Here is an 18,116-nt window from a genome sequence, read left to right as displayed (position 1 = left end):
GGAAAAGCAGCAGGAAGTGATCAAATTACTGGGGAGGTGATAAAGACAATGGGGTGGTACATAGTGCCTTATTTAAGATTTCTCTTTGACTATGTCATAAATAATAGTGTAATACCAAAGGAATGGAAGGAATCTATAATAATACCAATTTATAAAGGAAAGGGTGATAAAAGGAAACCAGAGAACTACAGACCAATCAGCCTGACCAGTATAGTTTGTAAAATACTGGAGAGTTTAATATCAAAGTACATCAGAGGGATATGTGATGATAAAAATTGGTTCACGAGGAGCCAAGAAATTTTCTTGTGAGGCACAACTGGTGGGATTTCAGCAGGACATATCAGATCAGTTAGATTCAGGAGGCCAGTTAGATTGCATAGCCATAGATCTTTCCAAAGCCTTTGATAGAGTGGAACATGGAATATTATTAAAGAAATTTGAGGGAATAGGATTGGACGTAAGGGTTACACGTTGGGTAAAAACATTTCTAAATTCAAGGGTTCAGAAAGTCAAAGTAGGAATTAACGTATCGCAGGAAGAGAAAGTTTGGAAGGGAATTGCACAGGGTAGTATAATCGGTCCGTTACTTTTCTTAATATACACAAATGATTTAGGGAACAATATAACATCAAAAATAAGATTGTATGCAGATGACATAATTCTTTATAGGGAAATACACAACATTGAGGATTGTTCAGAATTACAAAGGGACCTTGAGAGTATCCAACAATGGGTTGAAGAGAATAATATGAAGGTTAATGGAGGCAAATCAACTGTTACAACATTTACAAACAGGAGTTTTAAAACTGAATTTGAATATACTTTGGATGGGGTAGTTATCCCAAAAGATGGCAAGTGCAAATACTTAGGTGTAAGATTTGAAAGTAATTTGCACTGGAAGGGTCATGTGGATGACATTGTTGGGAAAGCATACAGATCGTTACATGTCATAATGAGGCTACTTAAAGGATGCAACAAAGAATTAAAAGAGAAAAGTTACTTAAGTATGGTTCGTCCATTATTGGAATATGCAAACAGTGTTTGGGATCCTCACCAAGAATACCTAATAAAAGAAATAGATAGTGTGCAGAGGAAAGCAGCAAGATTTGTACAGGGGATTTCAGGAGAAAGAGTAGTGTGTCAGAAATGTTAAAGAAACTAGGGTGGGAAACTTTAAGTAAGAGAAGGGAGAAAACTAGACTTATAGGTTTATATAGAGTCTGTACAGGAGAAGCAGCATGGGGAAATATCCGCGAGAGGCTTCAGTTGGAAAATAATTATATCGGCAGGACTGACCACAAATATAAAATTAGAAGGAATTTTAGCAGAAGCGATTGGGGTAAATTTTCATTCATTGGGAAGGGTGTGAAGGAGTGGAACAGTTTACCAGGGGTAGTGTTTGATCCTTTTCCAAAATCTGTACAGATATTCCAGAAGAGAATAAACAGCAACAGAGAAAATAAATGAAATGTTAGAGGGCATTCGACCAGTGCAGGTTAATGTAAATAAAAAATGTGTGTGAATAAATTAATTCCATCCCCTGGTCTAAGGAGTTTGGACAGCCAAAGTAGGGGACTGCCTGTAGGGGTGAACTACAGTGGGGACTTAGAGGGCCCTGGGACCGCTACGGTAGCTGTGAAGGCCCTTCAGGAACTCTGAAAAATGGTGGTAAAAGGGGCTCTGGTTAAGACGCAGCAGGTCGTTATGCTACTTAGGTTCCAGAATGGGTAAAGAAAAGAAAAAGTAAATAAATGCAATGTAAATTTTAATCTTATACCAGTTGTACAGTATCATTTGAAGTAATTCCACGTACTGTATATCAGATGACTGTATTTGTAAGTAGTACAGGAGATATAAGTAGAATTTTGTAAACAAGGTAAATTTATTAAGGATGAGCTGTGTGTTTAATAGAAAAAATTGTTAGCGTAAATTATATAATATTGTATTATAGGAAAATTTTATTCTCTTGTTAATTTAATATTTAGTGCTTGACAATAATGTATTTTAGTGTACCATTTGCCACCGAGGTAAACACCTCATTTGCAAATAAAGAGATTTTGATTTGATTTGAAAAAATCCATTGTTACATTAGCACGATGTGCTGGAGCATTGCTGTGATGCAAGAGCCAAGTGTAAAGCCGTGACATTGAACAGAGCTGCTTGAGAGCCTGGATGACCTGAGGCAGACAAGTCTCACTGTACCACTTCGCAGTAACTGTCCTTTGTGTTTCTAGCACAACCCGAGTCAGCATGCCCCGTTTAGTGGAGAATACTGCAATCATCCTTTTCTTCAATGACCTTGACTTTCGCACAGTCACACGAGTACCCTCATCTTCAAACAGCCACATCTTGTTCTGGGATTTTGTTGGAACGTCGTAATAATAAAGCCAAGTTTCTTCACCTGTAACGATGCTAATGACATTATGCAAAGTAACATTTTCAAACTGTTTTAGCATTTTTCGGCACCATTTCACTTGATGTGTCCTTTGTTCCTCTGAAAGTGAATGGGGTACCCAAAGGGAACAAACCTGTCTAACATGGAGATGGTCATGTAGAACTGAATGAATAGCTGGTGCAGGGATGTCGAGGGTCTCTTCCCCCTACCGATATGTCAACCACCTCTCTTGCTGCAATACTTTCCTCACAGCTTCAATGTTTTCCTCAGTCACTGATTCAGACGGTCGCTCAGAACGAGGATCGTCTTCAACCCTAAATTTTCTCCTCTGGAACTCTTTGTACCAGAGGAAAATTGTTGTCCGATGTGGACAGTCTTTCCCCAGCACAGGAGTCATTTCCTCCAGGCACTGGTCAACAGTTAATCCACGAGCAAAATCGTAGCGGATAATTGCGCGATATTCACCTTTAGAGCACACTGATATCTTAACTTGCTTTCAATCCCACTGCTTGGTAATAACTGGTGTGAAGGTCACGCCTTGCTGTCTTCTAGACTGGTTTTCACCTCCCTTTTCATCCCTCACCATAACAGGGGTGTCCAGCCAAGCGTTTTTGTGTATTGCAAAACTTTCCTAGTGTCCTTTGTACATAAGTAACATAACTAAAGCACCACTTATCACACAGAAAACAATCATTTAAGAAAATTATTAATTTTCATAGGTGAGTCTAAACTTTCTGATACTAGTGTAAGCCAATGTTAACTCCCCCCCCCCGCATTTATCATTCCTAGAACTATTGTTTTATTGCATCGATCATCAACAAATATTTGCCCTCAGGCACAATTTTCCCACATGGATTGATCGTATGTAAGAAAAAATACGCAAAAGTGCTTTGAATGTAAAGAGATACTCTAGCATATAATAGCGGAAGTGGCGTATCCTGGATTCGCATGCAACTAGTAAACATGCTGTAGCACAATGTACTGTAGATAGATAGATATGGTTTATTTTAACTGGCAAAGTTAGGGACACAGTGAAATACATAAATAACATAAAATAAAAATATTAGAATACTGAATAAATGAAAAAAAAAAAAAAAAAGAGACTGAAAAAATTACTATGCTACTGTGCTTTCCTACTGTACATAAAATATCTATTGTAATACACAATATAAATTAACATTTCACTTCCTAAGTATAATAATATAATACCTGCAAAAAAATTAACATAATGATTTTCATGAAGAGCTTTGGTGAGGGTTTTCAGCTTGCCAGTTTGTGTAAATGAATTTATGGTCCCTTGCCAGGGTTACGGCGAAGACTGGTAAATGACCAGAAGCCAGAAAATATCTTGAGGCAACCTCTAGGGCTAACAACCCTAGTTGTAAAAGGATGGGTCCCGTCCAAAGCAAAGTCAACTCAAGAAGCATGACGGCACAACGTTTCAAGAAACATACCCCAGGGGGTAAATCTTCGGATAAATCCCTCGTCGTGAACGCCACGGCGCACGAGTCTCGTTCGGATTCTGGGGGAGACTCAACATAATGCAAGAGACGAGTCGGAGCGTCTCGGTGTACGCCGAAGAGTCAAAAACTCACGCCAAAATCCAAAACCTTTCTAGCAACTTTCAACATAAATTCATTTACACAAACTGGCAAGCTGAAAACCCTCACCAAAGCTCTTCATGAAAATCAGATATCCATAATGGCCCTACAGGAAAAAAGGTACCCAGATGAAGAGATTTTTGAATCCGAAGGCTACCGATTTTTCAAGAGCAAAGCGCAAAGAGGAATCCTCAATGGAGATGTGATGCTTGGAACCGCGTTTGCTGTTAGAACCAAGATCCTTAAATCGGTTGCAAATTTTGAACCTGTGAATGACAGATTGTCTATACTCACAATTAAATGCACGAACAAAACCTATGCCCTAGTTAACGCACATGCTCCTACAAACGATAAGAACAAGTCTTATCCAGACGAAGTTGATAATTTCTGGGATCTACTGGATGAAAAATTAAACAAAATCCCCAAACACCATGTCAAGCTTCTTTTGGGTGACTTCAATGCCCAACTAGGTCGTGAACAGAAGTACAAGAAAGTTACAGAAAATTACCCTGCTCACAAAAGAACCAATCCCAACGCCAAATGACTGGTGTCCATTTGCGAAAATCACAACCTGCAGGTCATGTCGACCCACTTTCGCCATCTACCCAGAAAGCAAATGACTTGGCGTTCTCCCGTCCAAACTCTCAGAGAGTTCCAGATAGATCATGTTGCAATCTCCAGGAGAAACAGCCCTGAGATTATGAATGTCAAGGTAAAGAAAGGCATCAATGTGGCCTCAGATCACTATATGTCTCTTATCAAATTCAAACCAATTCCCGCAAACACAAGGAAGACAACCAAACAGATCACACGCTTCGACAATGATAAACTTCGGCAAAGGGTCGAGGAGTTCCAGGAGAAGGCTAGACCAAATGATTGTGACTTTAACAACACCAAAAGTCTCCTTGTTGAGGCCGCCAAAGACGTTGCAGAAATCAAGAGAAGCAAAAAGGATGCCTGGTAGAATGGTACCTGCGAATCAGTCCTCAAAGAAAGACTCAATGCGTGGAAACAGTATAACTCTACGAAATCAGAAAATGATTGGGAAACCTACAAAACCCAACATGCCCAAGCAGCTAGGGTGTTCAGAACTGCGAAGCGTAAATACAAAAAATCTCTCATTGAAAAGATAGAACAAAACTTTAGAAAGAATGAAAGCAGAGAGTACTACAGAGCCTTCAAACGCAAACTCACTGGCTATAAACCACCATCTCTATGCTTTGAGCGAAGGGACGGCACACTGGCGACGTCAAATGAAGAAAACTGCAGCATTCTGGCAGACTACTTCAAGAATTAACTTAATTGCTCTAAACCACAAAGCCCCATTGAGACCAAGGAACCCTTACTCAGGTACCCAGATTCCAGACCACCCGACAGAGATGAAATCAGGCGCCACATTGCCCGTCTCAAAAATAACATAGCACCGGGGGAAGACTCAGTAGTAGCAGAACTATGGAAATATGCCCCAAAGGAATCACTTGATATCTTGCAAAAGCAAATAGAAGAAATTTGGAACAAGGAGACCCTACCCGAAGATTGGAAAATAGCTTTGATTCATCCATTACACAAAAAAGGCAGCATGAAGAACATCAACAACTACAGAGGAATATCTTTGCTACCCGTGACTTACAAAATTCTATCACTTGCCATCCTGGAGCGTTTGGAAGCACAAGTCGAACATCAAATAGGTGAATACCAAGGAGGGTTCAGAAAAGGTCGCTCGACAGCAGAACAGAACCAAAATCTCAAAACAATCATCAGATATTGTACACTAAGGTCCAAGCAGTATGTGTCTGTCTTTGTGGACTTCAAGAAAGCGTACGACTCCATTGACCGGGAAGTCCTTCTAAACATTTTAAATGAATTTGGAGTTGGTTTGAAACTGCTGGCATTAATTAAAGCCACCCTGACCAATACAAAATCCAAGGTGAAGTTCCACGGATGTCTCTCGCATTCCTTTGACATCAAAACAGGAGTTCGACAAGGTGATGGGCTATCCCCAATACTCTTGAACCGTGTTCTTCAGAAGATCATCAGATCCCGGCGGGTGAGATTCCAGGAAACCAACTACAGTCCATTAAGAATAGGAACCAAATCCAAGGGGATTGCAACAGACTGCTTAGCATTTGCCGATGAAATTGCTGTTCTCTCAAACGACATAGAAACCGCTACAGGTCAAGTAGAAATTTTAAAGGAAATTGCCGAACAAACTGGTCTGCAGATATCATTTGAGAAAACAGAAGTAATGACTAACATCAAAGAGGCTCCACCAAAACTCCATACAAAATACGGGGACATCACCCGAGTAGACAAATTTAAATACCTGGGTGAGATCATCATGAAAACTGGTCTGGACAAAGAAGCACTTCAGGAGCGAGTACGCAAACTGGAAATAGCCTACCAAACATCCCGCACAATCTACAACAAAAAATGCCAAGATACGTCACTATGAAAACAGTTCTGAAGCCAGTAGTTCTATATGCAGCCGAAACCCTGTCTCTAAATGCCAACAAAGGACTCCTTGAAGAACTGGAGAAAAAAGAACACAAAATTGTGAGAGGAATCTTGGGATCAAAGTACAGAAATGGAATCCATCAAAAGAGGTCCAACGAGGAAGTCTACAGCAAAATAGAGAAAATTACCGACACAATCAGAAAAAGACGTGCACGATTTTACGGTCATCTGAAAAGAATGGATGGAAGAAAGTTAACTACAGAAATCTTTCACTTTTTTGATTCAAACCCCAAAACCACAATTCCCTGGTTTAGAAATAGCAAAGAAGACCTGCAAATGCTACATATCTCACCTGAAGACGCCCTTAACAGAGATCTCTTCCGCAAGAAAATATTCTCGAACGGGCTAAACCGAGACGTGCAACCGAAGAGAAGACACGGTGCCCCTTGGACAGAGGAGCATAAGCAGGCCCACTCACAAAGAATGAGGGAAATTTGGGCTCAAAGAAGGCCAAGTCCAGTGTCAAATGCAACAAGACTTAATGTGGTCCTTGATGGCCACAGCGAATTATATAATAATAATAATAATAATAATAATAATAATAATAATATAGATAAACTTACTAATATTTACAATTAATTTGTAAAATTCCAGAAATATATCACATTGATGAATGTTACAGTTTTCGTGTTTTTACTGTGGGCGAAAAACATTACAAATTGGGGATTGGGACAAGGATAACTATGCAGGGAACCACACCTGAGTACTCTCTAACGCTACTGAATAACAACAACAACAACAACAACAAGAAAGGCCAGGATGAGAAGGAGAAGACGACGAAAAGTGTCGCACTACGAGCTTGATATTTTGAGCATCTACTTTTAAATCTTCTGTGGTTTGATATCCCTCCGACCTTCTGCGGAAGGACGTTTCATTCACGGCTATCCACAACAGTGAAGGAATTGTTGTAGATTGAAGATTTATGCCTAGGAATAGTGAGCAACGTCGAGCTCAACGCTCTGGTTTTTTTTATCACGGTGTTCAGAAATGCTATGATATCGTTCATACAGGTAAGATGTGGATTGAAAGGTAAGGATTCGGTGCAATGAAGTCAGGGTATTCAGCTTGCATCTGTCTTCAAGGCGTAGCCATCCAAGTTCGATGTAAGACTGGGTAACATGATCTGAAAATTTCAGATTACATGTAAATCTTACACAGGCATTCTGTACACGTTGTAGTTTACCTCAAAGCTCGGTTTTTGCGTCTTTGTAAACTACATCACAATAATCAAATATTGGAAGAACGAGGGTTTCAACTAGTTTCTTCTTTAAACTGGACGGGAAAGTAAATCTGATATTGTTTAATATGTGCACCATCACAAAACCCGTCTACTCACAGATATTGTCTGATCCGACCACGAGAGTTGCTGGTCAATGATTACTCCGAAATTTACGCTCTCACAAAAGGGCAAAGCTTGGTTTTGGGAGTCATACGTCAGGGATTGGACATGCGGTAATTACTGGAAATAAGTCTTGGGTGGGCAATTGCTATGGTTTGGGATTTTTTTGGGTTTAAAATAAGTCCATGCTGGGAAGACCATTCGCTTATGGTCTCTAGATCCATGTTAATTTGCTTGATTGCTTTCAAAACATCTGTTGGTTTTGCATGGATGTACAATTGTACGTCGTCAGTATAAATGTGACGTTTACAATGTGTCAGCTGTTTAGCTAAGTCGTTCATATAGACAGAAAATAGCAAGGGAGCTAAGTTTGACCCTTGTGGTACAACTGTTTTCACATATTGCCATGAAGAAAAGGGACCTTGATTGACGACACTTTGTTGACGTTCGTGTAAATAGGCTCCCATCCATCTTAGAGTACTGTAGAAGTGCCCTAGGTGATAAAGTCTGAATAGGAGCAACTCATGGTCTACAGAGTCAAATGCTTTGCTAAAGTCCAATAATACTAGAACTGTCAGTTTTTACTCATAAACAACCTGTCTTATATTGTCAGCCACACTTAGGGCCGGTATTATAATGAAGGTTTAACTGAAGATTGAGTTAAACTATAACTTGAGTTTAAAACCGATGTCGAGTCTTATAATGGCCGGCCTAAGTTAAACTGAGGTGAAGAAAATATACGATCTTGGTAGCAGTGACTTGCGAGAAAAGACGACTGTCGATAATGTTTTGCAGTGTCTTGCAAGAAGAGATGACTATCGATAATGTTTTGTTTACTTCTTGTAGGTAAAATGGCGGATAAAAACAATAAATGTTGTCCTAATTTTACTTGTAAGGCAATAGAATTGCTTGTGCAATTACTACAAAAATATTTATATAGTCCATGAAACAGTGGTCTTATGAATTCCTCTGAAATGTCCCATTGTAATAAAACATACTACCGAAGGCATAAAACACAATGCTGTTAGTAGCTGACTGAGAGGTTCTACAGCATGATTTCTGAAATAGAAGGAAGTAATTTTATTTTCTAAAATTTACACTTTTGATATTCAAACAGTTCAAAAAGGCATTGTTACATTGTTACCTTTACATTGAATGTTTTATTCTAGCACCGATTTGCTGAAAAAGGGTTATGACAGTCTGTTTTGTAAGCCTAAACCTATTTAAAAACTCTGTTTCATTCCATATATGAAAGTGATGTGCCCTTGCTCGAAAAACTCTTGGTGCACGTGGTCGTTCAATGATTTGAACCACTTCTTCATCATCGCTTCGTATTTGTTCAAACACCTCAAAAATATCTTCGAGATCCATTCGTTCTGCCATGTTGTAAGGTTATGTATTCTTAAACTTCAGTTTAAATGGTAGATGAGTGGCAGTAACATTAATCTCTAGTTAAACTTAAGATGCGTCGGAAACCTGACTAGTGTGGGTCTAGTATGTCATGTTCGTTGAGACAGTTTGTGATTTGATTATGCACAATGTGTTCGAGTCCCTAGGTTACTATAGACAGTATATTAATAGGTCTGTAGTCACCGTTTAGTCTAGGAGATTTTGTTTTCAGTAAAGGATGTACTGGGGCCATTTTCCAGACAGTTGGAAATACACTGTTTCGAAAGGAGAAATTGATAGCATTGATAATTTTCTTTAGCATTACAGTACACATTGTCCACCCCTGTGAATTTAGTTTTAATTCACGAGATAGCTGCTTTCACTTGCAGGGGTGAGAAATAATTAAAATAGAATTTGTCTCTGCCTACGGGTGGTGTGTTGTAATTTGCACTCGAAAGATTTTCTTTAGCTTCTTCATTTAATTGTACATGGGAGGATACGAAGTGATTATTCAATTCATCAAGAGAAATCTCCAAATAGTCTACCTTGTCCGGTTTATTTAGTCCAAATTGTCGGACTAACTTCCCTAATGTCTTACGTCAGGGTTTTTAAGGTCATGGGCATACCGTAGTGGAGCGTTTCTTACTGTATGAGCCGTTTTATTACATAGTCGTTTGTAACAGATATAGTTTTCCTCTGTCGGGTAATGTTTATATTTCCTATGAGCTGCATCCTGCTTAGCCATCATTGATCTAATATCATCATTTAGCCACGGGGAGAGTCTTTTACAGACGTGTGCTGTTCATAGAGGGGCATGTTTGTCAAAGATGTATCATCGTGTTATTGAAAGTGGTAACCATGTCGTCAATGTTAGTTTGAGTTAACTCCTGCCAAGGCATCAAAAAAGTGTCTTCCAAAAATTTTTCGTTGTCGGTACGGCTACAGTCTCTGTAAGTCACGAACTTAGGTTTACGTTTCGGGCATTGCAGTGTGTAGTACCGTAAGTAAATTCCAATTCCACCCACCCTCATTACACGTAAGTGAATTCCACCCTGCGATTCTCTTTGCAGAATTCCTTGGTGACGTCACTGCATAAATCCTCACATGATTTCATTTCAACAAGAAGATCCTTTTCTATAAACATCATTCCTAATGCAGAGAGACGACTCTGACTTATAAAGCTCGAGAAGACCGCTGTGGATTTCTGGATTTGAGCCACAGTCTTATCTTTGAACTGTTCAGAAGTGAACATTGCCTTCAATTCGGATTTAAGTCGTACTATATCAAAATATTTTCCATAGACTTTGATCAATTTACTGAAATGCTCTTTAGGAAAATCGCCAGAAAAAATAAAAATTTCTTACACTCAAGCATTTCACTGAAGGTCAAATCTTCTAATGAACAGAAATAATAATAATTTCGTGTAGCTATTTCTAGCCGGGTGCAGCCCTTGTAAAGCAGACCCTCCGATGAGGGTGGGCGGCATCTGCAATGTGTAGGAAATTGCGTGTTATTGTGGTGGAGGATAGTGTTATGTGTGGTGTGCGAGTTGCAGGGATGTTGGGGACAGCACAAACACCCAGCCCCCGAGCCATTGGAATTAACCAATGAAGGTTAAAATCCCCGACCCGGCCGGGAATCGAACCCGGGACCCTCTGAACCGAAGGCCAGTATGCTGACCATTCAGCCAACGAGTCGGACATGAACAGAAATGAACAGAAGTGATATTTTAACTGTGCTAGAACAATATCATGTATTTCCAGGGAAACTCTTCTATACTCATCTTTAACCATCTTCAACTGAAAATGAAGTTGTACTTTTTTTTTTTTGCACCGACACCGATAAGTCAGATGGCGACAATGGGACAGAAAGGGCCTAGGAATGGGAAGGAAGCGGCCGTGGCCTTAATTAAGGTACGGCTCCAGCATTTGCCTGGTGTGAAAATGGAAAACTATGGAAAGCCATCTTCACGGCTGCCAAGAGTGGGATTCGAACCCACTATCTCCCGGATGCGAGCTCACAGCTAACTGCACGGCTAACTCGCCCGGTCTTTCTTCTCTTTTTTTCCTTCTTTTTTTCTCTTTTCATTGGAGGATCAAATGTCTCTTCTGTTCTGTCCCAGACATTAGCAAATCCACTGTTTCACATTATTGACACTTTACGAGGGTTGAGTCATAAGTCATGGCAACTATTTTTTTCTCGCAAACAGGACACAGCATGGAAAATCTAAGATATACATTTGGAAATATAGGGCATGTACTTATGCAGTGTGCCTGAAGACAAATTCTGACTTCGGGAAATTCTCGTAGGAAAGTGACAGAACACAGGCCATTGGTAAACATTGTTTTATTATGGTATAGACAGCAAATACACAAGACTACGTACAAAGGACAGGTCTCCACTGGTTACAGACCTTTGAAATAATCACCCAAGGTTTCCACTGTGTGTTGCCAGTGGCGGGGCAGGCACTGAATATAATATTTGCTGCATGTGTATTGCTAACGTGTGACACCTCTCTCCAAAATGCTGTTACGATGTCCTCTTTGTTAGCAAATCGTTCTCCACATAATGGGTTCTTGACTTTAAGGATTAGATCATAGTCACACACCTAATGCTTCCCGCAGCTCTGCAAGGCATTGGCGTGCATTTCTGCCACGGAGAACTGCTATTTTAATATATGATCGTTGCTCTTGCTTGTTAATTTCCATTTTGTGATGCTCTCACTCACACACTGAACTTGGAGGCATGCTTAGACCCACACTGTTATTTACACACACCATCTAGTGGCATCATACGCACGTACATACCGTATGTTTCCAATTGCATATCTTAGATTTTCCATGTTGTCTCCTGTTCGCGAGAAAAAAAAAAAATAGTTGCCATGACTTATGACTCAACCTCCGTAGTTTCTAATGAATTCACTTCGCTGGTGCAAAATGCGATCTCTAGGGTCTTAGACTGAAGGCTGTTAGGCCTATATGTGACATCAGTCAATGAAAACATTTCATTAAAAATATTCGGAAGAAAATTGAAGTGAAATTCCATTAACTTTGCAAGAAACTCGCTTGCCTCATTGATTGTAACGTTATCCCAGTTCCCCGGTTCCTCCAAAATACTTTCATACAGCTCTTGGAGAGGAGCACAATATTCCACGATGGTCTGTACTCATCGGCTGGAATAGCTCCACCTTGCTGGAGCTAGCTCAGGAAACCTTTTCTTGAGGACACTGTCCAGCAGGTTAGTTTTCTTAGAAGAACTGCTAAAAAATGTTGCAAAGCCACTCATCGTTGCGAAGAATATACGACATTCTTTCGTGCATGACGTGGCTTGAGGAATAATTAAATCAAATTTGTGCACATAGCAGTAGGTGAATACAGCCTCAGGAACCACTTCTTTTAATTTAGCTTGCACACTATTCAGCTGACCTGAAAGCACCGCCGCTCCATCAAGTCTGCACAACTAATTTTTCATGGCAGTCAAAGTTATCCAGACACTCAATCGCAAGGTTCACCAATGCATTCGCTGTCCTATCAGCACATTGTAGGAAACAAGCAAACTTTCAACAACATGAACGTATCTGAGAGCCAAGCAGTTTACTGTAAGTGTCTGGATAGAACGTGCAAACGTAATTCTTGTTTTCTGTCTTTTTTTATTTTTTATTAGTTATATGTTAAATTTTCATCAAACGAACAGGTTGTAAAAGGTTTTTCAAAGACTCTTTCTTTCCTGCTTAATCCATTTACCCTCCAGGGTTGGCTTTTCCCTGGGACTCAGCGAAGGATCCCACCTCTACCGCCTTAAGGGCAGTGCCCTGGAGCGTGAGACATTTAGTCGGGGATACAACTCAGAAAGAGCAGTAGTACCGTGCCCAGGTGAGAAAAGGGGCCTTGTTGGGGGAAGGAAGCAGCCGTGGATTTAAGTTAGGTTCCATCCAGGCATTTTCTTGGAGGAGAAGTAGGAAAACACGGAGAACTACTTCAAGGATAGCTGAGATGGGAATCAAACTCAGTTGACCTCCCGAGGCTGAGTGGACCCCGTGCCAGTCCTCATATCTCTTTTCAAATTTCATGGCAAAGCCAGGAATCGAACCACCCGGGCCTCCGGGGGTAGCAGCTAATCACACTAACCACTACACCACAGAGGTAGGCCGTTTTAGACTCATCCATCGTTAATACATAAAACATCGAACACAAGGAATAGAACAGAAACAATACACAATTAATTAATTCACTGATCGACAAAAGACAATAAATGAACTCCCTTGTCAGCCGCTACTCAAGCACTGGAAGTAAATCAAGCCAGTGACAGTGGTTACTTTCATCACTTTGGGTTCTTGCTAGGGGGGTAATCTGTGGTTCCTGCTCAATGTAAGTTTGGACATGCCGACTTACTCCAAGTTGTTAACAGATGACAGAGGGTAACACATGGATGGTCATCAAATTTCAATTGCAGCGACATCACTCGGAGGGTTTCAAAACTACGTCTGCCACCGAATGCAATTTAAAGATTGAATGTGTTACATCCTTAACTTCTCCATTTGCTTTCTCTTTCTATCTACAGTGGATTAGATTGCGAGACTACACCAGCACCACACGTAGTGAAGCAAAGGAACAAGTGCAGTTGCATGGAAATTTTGTACTTCTGAGAGATGAAATGTCAATACTTGACTAGAAACAACCTCAAATCATACTTCAGACAGTTCTTTGCCCTATCATAACGCATGCAATGAATGCCTGACATGCAAGGAGAATACGCCCCTGAATAGCGGCAACCTGCTACACGAGAATGTACGAGCGATTATGAGTTGCTAGTCTTGAGCAAGGATCTCGTAGGCTGGAGTGCTGTGCGCAGGTTATTCAAGCGCAACATCACTAGGAGCCTCCTGGTGCCAACGCTTCTCCTCGACCCACTAACTGACCCCTAGAAGTATTCTTATTTAAAGAATGAAAACAGCACTGTAAAACGTGAATTTACCACCATTTTCTGGGTTGCTATTGGCTGGCTAGGGCTGTCAGCTTAGTTGAAAATGAGAAAATTGCACAGTTTAAAATAGCGACGGCGTGTGCCGGGTATGTTTTAATTAGTCACAGGGTTATTAATCGTGTCATAACTTGCGATGTGTGTGGGATGCTAGAAGCCTGTTGACCACTTTGTTGCCCCCCGTCCAGTAGTCTTGCTACAAGCCGGACCAATAATCTTTTCACCAGCCTGGTCTTGAAACTAATTCCTAAGTCGGCAGCATCTATTAGCTCACTGTGACATCGTCCGAAGCACGCCACATTTAATTTCTAACCTCTGTGACATCGTCCAAGCCGTGCCATGTGGGATCTCTAACCTACTATTCACAAAGGGTCTACAGAATCTTGACCAAAATACAGGTTATCGCCGTAATATCCACGTATATCAATGATTTGCAATAAGAGAACTGACCTTGAAGGTTTTCCATTTACTACAAATGTAAGAAAAAGTTAAACGAAACTGTGTAAAAGTCGCGCTTTTTATCTTCATCGCATATATCATGATTGCAAAATTTTGATAGCAAAATGTATAGTATGAGCAAGTCCGGCTCCATGGCTAAATGGTTAGCATGTGTTGGCCTTCAATTCAAGGTGTCACGATCGGGTCGGGGATTTTAATTTTCATTGGTTAATTCTGACAGTTCAGGGGCTGTGTGTGTGCGCCAACTTATGCATTAGGATTCATCTTAGGTAGAGTCGCATTTTCACAAGCACGTAGATCGCCTATCACACGACAACTCAGAAGATCTCCCCCCCCTGCTTCGGAGGCTACATGCCATCATCATCATTATTATTATTATTATTATTATTATTATTATTATTATTATTATATTTCTCTCTCGTTTTCCTTAACCTGATGGTTGGTGGGTAGCATGACTGTCCTCATCCAACGACCTTCTATCCCAAGCCAGCTGCTTGATTAGTTGATATGGACATCATCCTTTAATGCCATCGAGGAACCCTGCTCTTGGTCGTCCTCTTCTAGTCTTTCCTTCCAGTTTCCCTTCAAGCAGTGTGGTGCACCATGATGAATGCCGAAGTAAATGACCTACCCTAATATATCTTCTTTTCGTAATCATTTTCTCTAGACTGATGGTTTCTTCAGCTCTATTAAGAACTTCTTCATTTGTTAGCCTGTGAGTCCAGGGTATTCGTAACATTTGATGCCAGCACTACATTTCGAATGCATCAATTCTTTTCTTACCAGCCTTTAATAGAGTCCAGGTTTCAGAGCCATAGGTTGCAATGCTCCAATCTTACTGGTAGGGATATTGCCTTGGAGGTCAACAGGCTTCTTTCTTTATTGAAAGCTTCTTTAGCCTGGGCTGTTCGAGAATGGACGCCCTTTTCACACCTCCCATCAGATGCAATGATGCCTCCCAAATAACTGAACTGATTTACTTGAGCCAATTTTTCTCCTTCAAACTAGATATTAACATCCTGTTTACCATCTGGAGTACATTTCATTATCTTGGTTTTTGTTTTGTTAACATTCATGTTACATTTTAGTAATAGTAGGTCATTCAATTTCTTCAGTGAGGTCTCTATCCATTTCTCAGTTTCAGCTACGAGGGCAATATCATCCGGGAAACGTATTGTTTGGTATAGTTGGCCATTTATTTTTATTCCATGGGTGGAGGTGGCTGAAAACTCTTTCACTGCTTCTTCTGAATACACACTGAATAACAGAGGTGACAGACCACATCCTTGCCTTACTCCTTTTCTTATTTTCACGTTGATTTGCTCCTTTCCTATAAGCGCTGTCTGGTTCTTGTACAACTGATAAATGATTTTCCTATATCTGTGTTGTTTTTTTTTTTGCTAGATGCTAGTTGCTTACGTCGCACGGACACAGATAGGTCTTATGGCGATGATGGGACAGGAAAAGCCTAGGAATGGGAAGGAAGCGGCCGTGGCCTTAAGGTACAGCCCCAGCATTTGCCTGGTGTGAAAATGGGAAACCACGGAAAACCATTTTCAGGGCTCCCGACAGTGGGATTCGAACCCACTATCTCCCGGATGTGAGCTCACAGCTGCGCGCTCCTAACCGTACGGCCAACTCGCCCGGTCCTATATCTGTAGTTCGCTTTCAGACTTCTACGGGCTTTAAACATAATATTCCAGTTAACATTATCAAAATACTTTCTCTATATCAATGAAAGCAATTAGGATGTTCTTATTGATTATTAGGGCTTGTTCAATAATTGTTCTAAGGCTCAGAATTGCCTCCAAAGCCGGGTGCAGATCTTTCAAGTTGTCGCGTGATAGGCGAACTACGTGCTTATGAAAATGTGGCTCTACCTAAGATGAATCCTAATGCATAAGTCGTCGCACACACACAACCCCTGAACTGTCGGAATTAAACAACGGAAGTTAAAATCCCCGACCCAATCATGACACCTTGAATTATATTTACATGACGAAAAATGCCCAAATACAGTACCCTTATTTTATTATTTTGCTTTCCCCCATTTTATGTCACTGGATTTATTGTTTTCCCGCATCCATCGTCATTTCCCCACTCTCCCTTGAAAAACGATGCATCAAAGTTTTATTGTACTTACTTGTGCCAGTCTCTCGATCAATTTCAGTATAAGGATTCCAAGGTCTATGGAGCCTTCCACATTTCCCTACTTTAATGGCCCTTTCCTTGCTTAAGCAAATACTCTTCATTTTCTAAAATATATCTTCCTCCTCCAGCTCATTACAAACCCCTTGAAAAATACATGGAATGAATACAGGATAGCAAGAACTATTTAATACAACAATTTTACAAGTGACGAGCTTTAAAAGCTCCGTTTTAAGAACTCGTATTGACTTGAAAATCAAGTAGCGATATATTTAAGATTAAGTACTTAAATATTATATTTAGCAGGCCACCTGTTCAATAGATGTTATAAACATTTACACTATCTACTCTAGATGATTATGTCCCCTAGGGGAAGAAACATGTTCCAGTCGATGTATATAACATGTATTGAATAGGTGGACTGCTAAATATAATATTTAAGTAGTTATATATTTTGCTACATGATTTAAGACAACTATGTCTCACATTTTCCTTCTCAATTTTCTTACTAGCATTTTCTGAAATAGCAATGTGAGAATAATTAGTGCACTAGAATAAAGGTACTATAATTTGCCTCATTATGGAAGAAGAGAAATGAAATTGATACTAGGTAGGATTAAACTGAAAATTGTAACATGTTAACCATCCTGATTAAACAGTCAAAGAATCTGTTTAGAAATTGGGAACATTTTTGTTCATGCCCTGAGGACATCCTACACTTCTACTGCTATTACATAATAACTTATAAAAAAGTGCCTTATTTTATCTTTCATGTGTGATTGTCATGGTTCCGTTTTCATTTTCAGAACAAATACTCTCCATATATTTCAGATTTAAAATTTGTACCTTATTATTAAAATAATTAGACATGTCAGTATCAACCTATTTTCACTACAAAAAAACAGTAACCATCTAACATATCTTAAAACATGCATTACCTCCACGATGGTTTTCATATGCTTTTTTATTAATTCTTCTTCAACAACTTCCACAATTCTGGGTTCAGTTGACTCATCAAGGTAGTGTTTTGCACGTTCAGCCTCTTCATTAATACGAGCCTCTACTTTCTTAATGTAGACAGATGCACTGTTTTCTGCCAAAAATTTCTGACTTTCCAGCTGAAATAATACAGAAATGCATAAAACACCAAGAAATATTTCAGAATATATCAGCATATTTTGATCTTCCCAAATAGGTTAACTTGATTAAATTGAAAAATCTGACTGAAAAGAGTAGAAATGAAAATATAAGAACATATACAGAATAAAATCCTCCTACCTGGATAAAATAT

At 39.8% G+C, this 18,116-nt stretch overlaps 1 protein-coding gene across 1 annotated transcript in view; it reads right to left on the bottom strand.

The window, feature by feature from the left end:
• The window catches only part of Cul3 (cullin 3), a 332,171-nt gene that overhangs the window by 197,087 nt on the left and 116,968 nt on the right, over positions 1-18,116 (bottom strand). Inside the window, exon 5 of the mRNA XM_067151333.2 lies at positions 17,764-17,943. Within this exon, the coding sequence (XP_067007434.1) occupies positions 17,764-17,943 (180 nt within the window). The remainder of the gene's footprint in view (positions 1-17,763; positions 17,944-18,116) is intronic.

Source organism: Anabrus simplex, chromosome 7, assembly GCF_040414725.1.
Source record: "Anabrus simplex isolate iqAnaSimp1 chromosome 7, ASM4041472v1, whole genome shotgun sequence".
NCBI classification, from domain to species: domain Eukaryota; kingdom Metazoa; phylum Arthropoda; class Insecta; order Orthoptera; family Tettigoniidae; genus Anabrus; species Anabrus simplex.
The sequence above is the reverse complement of the archived record's forward strand: the minus strand, read 5'-3'. Positions and strand labels throughout refer to the sequence as shown.